We start from the raw sequence: 7,880 nt of genomic DNA, 5'->3' as shown, positions 1-7,880 counted from the left end.
GCGTAGGTAGGGCACCAGGAGAAAAAGGTTTTCGTTTTATAATGAAACGAGGCAGAAGGATCAGGTGCCAGACAATTTTCAAACAGCAATTACAGGTATGCAGAGTAATAGACGTAAACGATTTACAGCAATCTATTAGGTCAATGGCGCAAACACAAGCACATCAGGATGAGGGAGAATATCATAAGCAGTTGCGCCTGCAGTCCCCCGCCAGAACTCCCGGAGAGCACCCCGGAAATTGTGGTACACATGGAGCGGCAACGAGTCATAGCAAAGGAGGTGTATCACACTGATCCCAGAAAAAGAAAAACAAAAAGAATCAGAGAAGAAAAAGGAGGCCATAGAAAAAGAGATAAAAGACGAAAGAATCCCCTCCCCCAACCCCCCACCCTGCACCTCTGCAGATGAGTACGGCCCCCCCCCCCAGCAGTGTGCCTGTCGCCCTAGAACCAGACCCGAAATATAGGAGAATAGGGAAAAAGAAGTAGGAAAAGAACCCCACCAGACGGGGGGGTAGAGAAAGTATTAATAAACTGGAGGAGGGCCTTCAAAACATGCCCCCGGCTTCTCCCTCCCGCACGGTAAGTTTCCCCCAAAGTGAACAATAGACAGCACAAAAGCGATCTTCTCAAAGAAAGATGGGGAGCATTAAGCACCTATTATGCTGTTAGCTATGCCAGGAGAGCACGCAACCCCTGAGCCCGCCCTTCCACTAGATGACCACCCCTGAAGGATCAGCCTTATCCCTGACCACTCTTTGGAATTCCGCCCATGCCTACCCCTCGACCCAGCACCATATCCGACGTTCCAAGGTAGAGGATTGTCCAAAAACGTCCGAGAAGCGACGCAAACAGGTGGGGTGGAAGTCTCTGAGCATCAACACAGTCCGCAGCGTGGAGAAACAGGCTTCCCAGTGCTGCCCCAGGATATGCACTGCACTCAAGGTCCAGGAAGGCAGAAGCAGCCAAAGCGGACAATAGTTGCTGGAGTTGTCCCTGGGTCGCAGGAGGGCACGTACGGGACGAGGCTACCACATCCCACTCAGGTCCAATGCCTCCAGGACAGATCAGGCCCTCAGCTGGACGAACACACTGTAGCATACTGGCCTGAGTGTCCAGCCGTGCACTAACCTCAGGGGTGGCCGCCAAAGTGTCCTCCTGTGCGCAGTGTGGGTAGTCCCTGTGTACGTGCGGACAGGCGGGCCGCCATTGCCCCAACGCCGACGCCACACCGTCGAGCTTACCCCCCAAGACCCCGACACCATGAATCAAGGAGGAGTGAAGAGCACCAAGGGCCTCGAGGAGGTCGCCGTACCCCAGCACAGCTCTCTGCGATCGCGCCGCCACACTCCCAAAAGTCGCACTCTCACAAGCCCGCTGCGACCCAGCGGACAGGATGGTAGGCTTCATCGCAACAAGATGGCCGCCAAGTATGCCCGACCCTCACCGGGGCCGGGACCCTGGGACAAGCGGCTCGATGGCCACGTCGCTGGTGACCGGGTTCCGGGGGCAGGCGGAAAGTTATCCGTTGCGTGGTCACGGGCAACAGTCGTCCCCACTACAGACCCGCTCCCGTGAAAATCCGGGGGCGGCCCGCAATGATCAGGGCAGGATACGGGCGGCGGCCGGGCAGCTCACCATCAAAGGCAGGGGGCAGCCACCGGAGGATCTGTGAAGTGCACCCACGGGCATGCACTCGGTCCGCTACACTTGACAGTAGAAACGACCACGACGAAATGTAGGCCGAGTTTGGCACCGCTCCGGTGGACCGCCTCCGCCCAGTCACAACAGGCCGCTGTTGTTGAACTGCCACCCGGCCACAGCGTCCACCTGAGGTCCCGGCTCCAGGGCCGCACAGGCCGCAAAGTTCAAATGAAAGTTTCTCCGGCGATACCGCAGCCAGAAACCTCGGAGTCACACAGTCGGGTGCCACTCTCCTTCAGAAACACGACCGCGTAGCACAGGTTGAGGATCTCGTGCAGGATATCCGTGCGGGATGCGGAGGTTCACGGAGCCGGGAGTCTACGCTGCCTTCCCGGTCGCCATCTTGGCTCCTCCCTCCATATTATTCTTTTTTAATAGCGTATACAGAATATGTTTTTATTAAGCGCCACTAAAAGGCATGGCAGGTATAGCAAAAGCAGCAGGGTAAGCTTTTCTAACACAATAGAAGCAGATTGACTAATGGAAGTGTGAGTGACAGTGTGTCTGTGTGTGAGTGTGACAGAGTACAAATGTACGAATGAGTGCAAGAGATATAGTGAGAATGTGTGTGTAAGAGAATGTGTGAGTATATGTGTGTTATGCGTGCAAGTGTGCTGCTGATCTGGAATAATGGAGGTTTGTATTTAAAGGTACCAATGACTTTGGCTGAAGTATCCATGGTAATTTCTAAAACTGTCATATTGAATGTACTCCTTGGCATACGGGGCTCACCCATGAAAAAATTATCTTGGTATACTGAAAGTAGTTTCTGACTTAAGACATTTAAAAAAAACACAAGATTTACCCCCTAGGAAAGGCCTTTCTGGTGTACCATGAAAGTACTGGAATATTTAATGAATGTCCTATAAGGGTCTGCGGTGTTTTAGCTGTTCTGATCTTAAAAGTTTCCAAAAATTCTCAGGGAAGAAGTCTACTCTCTCTTAAATCATCTACAAGAAATCTGTTAACTTGTTTTGCTTGCTGGAATTTGTGGGAAGTATCACACCCCACCACTTACATAGATCTTGTTCCTCATATAACAGCTTTGAGGTTAGCTCTGACCCATTTCTAGAAATGCTTGTCCTGCCCCATTGCTGGGAGCAGAACTGGCTTTAGGGCGGTGCAACCAGTGGAGCCGCACCTGGCGCTGACTTTGGTGGGGGAAGCAGTGTTTAAAAATCATTCTTGGTTTAAAAGCACATGTACTTCTGTGTGGATCAGGCAGTTTTCTGGCAACAGTAAAAATGTCAAACAAGATAACCATGGTGATTAATTATCCTACTGGTGACAGTTATGAATTTTGCTTAGTGGCAGTTTCGGCTCATGGTAAAGTTGAGCAGAGGGTAAATGTGCCGGCTCCAAAGAAGTGTACCATGCACATCACAGAACTGAATGTGAGTTAACTATGAGTACCACTATAAAAATATGAAATGTACTTCAAAAGTCGGCAATAGGAAGAGATGAGGTGCACTGTTGGAGAGTGGTAGTGAGGGAATTCATTGTGGAGAAGGCGGTTATGGAGAACGCGCCAAAAAGACTATACTATTGGCCGCCACCAGCGCTGCAGCCGGCCATGCGTAGGAGTCTTACCGCTCTCCCTCCAAGCTCGGGTCTATTTGTGTCCATGTCTTAAACGTGCAATGGTTTAGAGTTGAACATTCTCTTATATGTCCATGTCGTTGAGTGAGCGGTGCTTCATTTGAGCTTATTTTGCAAACAGGTTGCGCTTGCTTACCAAAGTGTGCCTGGCAACGATTGTTGTAACATTCCATCGATGCGTTCTTGTCTCGATTATGCTCACTGCACACGTTCTGTCACGCGGCGCCATTTTAGCCGGGCGGAGAATGGGGAGGAGGCTTCAGAGCGCGGGGAAAAAGAGGCGAGGCTGGGAGATCTGAGCGCAGGACCCGCGAAAAGTGCGCCTGCTAGCTGCAGCTCCCGCCACAGAGTCCCGCCGAGCACTGACCCTCTAACTTCTTCGGGCCCAGACACTGCCGGCGCAGAAGGGGCAGGCTATCCCCCCAGCTGTATGTACACCGTAAGGCTCTTAGCTCAAACGCCTGGCTTCGGCAGACCAGACCGTATTTCTGTTCTGCCGTCCCTGCGTGGCTTCAGTTTGCCAATTCCTGGACCAGCACCCTTCCTCATTGGTGTCTCTCTGGGCCTCTGAAACGCTGCATCATCTCTGCAGGCTCTTAGGGCACGATGGCGGGTGCCGAGGACCCCAACCTGCAGCCCCTGTTGGAGATCCTGGAGGACGACTCGGCCTCGCAGACGGAGCAGACGGATGCCTTCCTCACCCTGGCTAAGTGAGTGCGAAAGCATCGCTTATATGGTCTTAAAAGAAAGAGCCATGTGACTACGCCGCACCCCACCGACCTGGGGGCTGAAATGGCACCGCACTGAGCTGCACTCTGAGCCCATGTCACTGCCGACCCCTGTCACTTAAGTCTGAAAAGTGCTCTATTGCGAATCCTTGCTTGGGCATTCCCTGTCATTCTGGACGGGTTCCTTATTGATTTGTCTCTGTCTCGGTCGCTTACTTAGCACAGTCTTCTTAACATGCTGAGACCCTGAAATAGCCCCCCGTAGTTTATCATCACTATAGCCTGGCCCAAACGAAACATGGTTTGTGTACTATGATCTTCGTGCAACCACCAGCAGCTAGATGCAGGAAGCGCGTTGGTTTCCAGCAGCACGGCATGCATTCCAGTTCAGTGTGCTATGACGTTAGAATACCCTGCTCTGGTCAGGGTGTAGGTGCCCTGTAGCTGGTCACGTGATGCTGTCACTGGGCGGAGGATTAAGTGAACGCAAATGCAGGTCTTAACTCCGAGTGCGGTACTGTTTAGGCCTAATGCTGAACATTGTCTTATTTCCCAGCAACATGATAACCTTTGCTGTGAAGTCTTATCCGTGTCTGCGCTTGTTCAGAACCTGTCCCTGTTAATTTGTCACTCCCTATTAATTGATTGGTGCATATACTGTTGGAAATTTTTGGGCATCCTTACTTATTATACACTGCATTTTTATAACTTGAGATATCACTAAATTAGACGCCTCTTGTCACGGTTATGGAACCCCCACCCACGGTAACTTTATGGTTTGCCACTTAAGGTTCCGAAGAGTTTTTTGGGGTAAATCTAACCCAGTAATGACAGTGGGATGGAAATTGATTTTGGCTGTTATTGGATGACTCTTAAACCAATCTAGGTCATCACGGGAAGCTTGGGTGCAATATGATTTACGTGATTTCAAGGCAGGGCGGTCTTTTGAAACGCAAGTGCCCTATATTCATAAATTGATTTCGCTGAGGTTTAACACCCTCTTTTCGGACTTCAGTCTTGTTTTTCACTTGAATATAAGTAATGTGTATGTATGGTGTGTGTGTCTGTATGGAAACTATATATCCTGCTTCGATGTATATCACGTAATCTTCTAAAATGCGTGGTTACTCCCTTCGTTTGGTGAATTCTAATTTAATTTTCCTAACTGGGATCTATGACGACACTCCACGCATCTTAAGTGGCAACCCCATGCCAGATAGCCCCTTCCCTCCTCTCCGTGACTGTATTTTTTCATATGGAAACTACTGCTACTCTTTCTTGATTAGATACGTATTTTGCGCCCAAGTCTTTTGAATGAAATGCTTGTATATCCGCATTTCCAGCTTCTAACCTAATCGTTCCTCAATAAACATACACACGTTTTGAGTTGTATATTTTCACACCTTTACCTGCACGAATGTATGCTCTTAACATTCGTTGAGGCTTATCGTTTTACTACATTTTGATTGAGTTCCCAAGTCCATTGCATTTTAGATTATATTTGGGATAGTTGCTAAACGGGTATATTTTTTGGATGCTTTGGTGGGTCCACTTTTTAGAGAAATGGAATGAGAGTCGTAATTAGCAAGACAATGGACCAGGTGAATGGGCCAAATGGGACCAAGTCACTTGTGTTTTACACCCCGTTGGTTCAAGATGTCGCCCAGAGATGTGCATTTGGAAGGTTTGATTGGGCCAAAGAATATTACTGTATTCCTGCTTGAGTATATAGCAATATTTTGTTTCAGCTCTGTTGCAGAATATTGCACTTCTCTATTTTATTAAGACCCCCTGTATTTTGTGGCACAAACATTGAAATTGTGCTGCGTAAAATTGCATTTTTTGGCAGCAATATTTTGGTATTTTATTTTACTGATGTCCCTTAGTTTCAGTTTAAAGCCCCCAAAAAGTTATTCTTCTGTCATTAACCTACCCTGCCACCACCCTCGTATATCACCACCGTCCCACTTATCACCATCCTCCCACTTATCACCATCCTCAGCCAGCACCTCCTGTGATATTCTCTTTCTCTGCCACCACAGTCATGCCATCACCTTTCTTGCCATTCCTGTTATGTCACCACTCCTCCTCCCATGACCTGTCACTTAGCTTGCTCTGCCATCACCTCAAGCTTCTCTGCCTTTACATCACTCTAGTCCTCATCTTGCTCTGTCCTAACCTCCCTCTGTATCGCCTTCACCGTCCTCTGTTATCACACTTTTATGCCATTGGCAATCTTTTCAGTTATAGTGATCTAACATTGTATGGAACGCACAGTAAACACGTAATCTTTTTGCTCATTTTGTGGAAACTCCTCTTATACTGCATTCACCTGCATTTTGTACTGCGTGCAAAACATTTTTAATTTTTATTGTGGCAGCCTAATATATACAGTGTGTAATACATTGTTTAAACTCATGATATGTATTCATAGTGCTTTCTGTCAGACTGGGCCCTCATAGATGCACAACATTATTCCCTGGTGCACCAACCAGGATTCAGATGGGTGACCCTCAGGCTACACAGACAGAAACCTGAACTGATTGCATTAACCAGCTGGGTTTTCCTAGCAGATGAATGCCTTTCTCAAAGATGAGTCTAATTTGCATTTGTCATTTTTAAGGTGTGTGCATTACGTGCTATATACAGTTACTTGTAGGTGAAAGGCCCACAAAATAGTTCCTCAATATTTTGTTTGTTTAGGTAAGTGTCTGACCCGCCCCCATTGTGTTCAGTATCATAGTCCCATACATTTGTTTAAAATATTTAACCACTGCTTATAAGTTGATAATCACAGTTTACGATTTTTTGTTTTGGGTGTGCATCATATCCCAGCAAGTTAATAAAGTATGCTGCAGAGATGAGAGGCGGGTCGCAGTGCTCGTGCTCTGGCCACTGATAATTTTAGGAGATAAGAGGTGTCGAGGAAGACCATGTCTTGTCTGTCAGACCTGCACGCATACCTGCTGCGAGAACAGAGCCTGTCTGTCCCATGCAGGCAAACAGTCTGTAAAATATGAAAAGGCGTGGACATAGCTGCAGCCATAACACAGACTCGGTGACCTGCTCCTGCAAAGAACAACATTGAAACTATTATTCAGCCAGTTCCACCGAGGCACACGCAAGCATGTTATAAAGTGCTTTGTGCAGATAGCTAATAGCCTTGCATAATTGAAAACACACAACAGGGGAAAAAAGCCTAACACTGTTCGAAAAATAGATAATTGTTTTTGGGGCTGTCCCTAATTGGATTTTTATTTTTATTTTTTATAGCTAGCTCGTCAAAGAATTTTCAGTTCTAATAAGGAGACGGAGGAGAGGATTATGCGTCTCTTACTTTACTGCTAAACACATCCACCAATCAAGTTACAGTAAATATTACAATATACCACACAACTTCATTTCCCATGATCTACCCTATGACATGAGCACCCTTTCCACCAATCCGGGCTCAGGAAGTCCTTTTAGACCTGCTGTCCCCCTTGTCCTTTCTCTTTATTTGCTAGAATCCTATCCAGAACAGAGCCATAACATTTGCAACAATGTCAATCACTGATCTTCAGCCAGCCTCATGGATTATGTCATCTGATTGCTTCCTACGATGGTAAGCCAAAACTCCCTGAATGAACTGGAAAGTTTCAACCAAAACTATGTCCGAAACTCCTGCATTCAACCTTGTTTGCCATCTGAGCCTGGGGGCGGGGGGATGGGGGGAAATACCCGTGCGTAATATCACAATCTTTTTCCTATATCAACATGGGTGGGCAGTATTTTTGGAATAACAATGCACTTGAACATATCAGTCATTAAGTAAACAACCAAAATTTAATAAGATACATGCAGGCAGGAT

General features: G+C 47.5%; 1 protein-coding gene across 5 annotated transcripts in view; it reads left to right on the top strand.

Moving 5' to 3' along the window:
• Window positions 1-3,538: 3,538 nt before the first annotated feature.
• RIF1 (replication timing regulatory factor 1) overlaps window positions 3,539-7,880 on the top strand; it is a 442,844-nt gene continuing 438,502 nt past the window's right edge. For 3 of the 5 annotated variants that reach the window (XM_085645595.1, XM_085645594.1, XM_085645593.1), the window contains exon 1: window positions 3,591-4,012. In XM_085645595.1, coding sequence (XP_085501721.1) covers window positions 3,909-4,012 — 104 coding nt within the window. In that variant the 5' untranslated portion in view covers window positions 3,591-3,908. Of the gene's footprint in view, window positions 4,013-7,880 lie in introns of all 5 variants that reach the window. The other 2 variants (XM_085645596.1, XM_085645592.1) reach the window with 1 other exon arrangement.

The sequence above is a fragment of the Triturus cristatus genome, chromosome 3_1 (assembly GCF_964204655.1).
Source record: "Triturus cristatus chromosome 3_1, aTriCri1.1, whole genome shotgun sequence".
Taxonomy (NCBI): Eukaryota; Metazoa; Chordata; class Amphibia; order Caudata; family Salamandridae; genus Triturus; species Triturus cristatus.
Note: the sequence above shows the minus strand (reverse complement) of the source record. Positions and strands in the feature narration are given on the sequence as shown.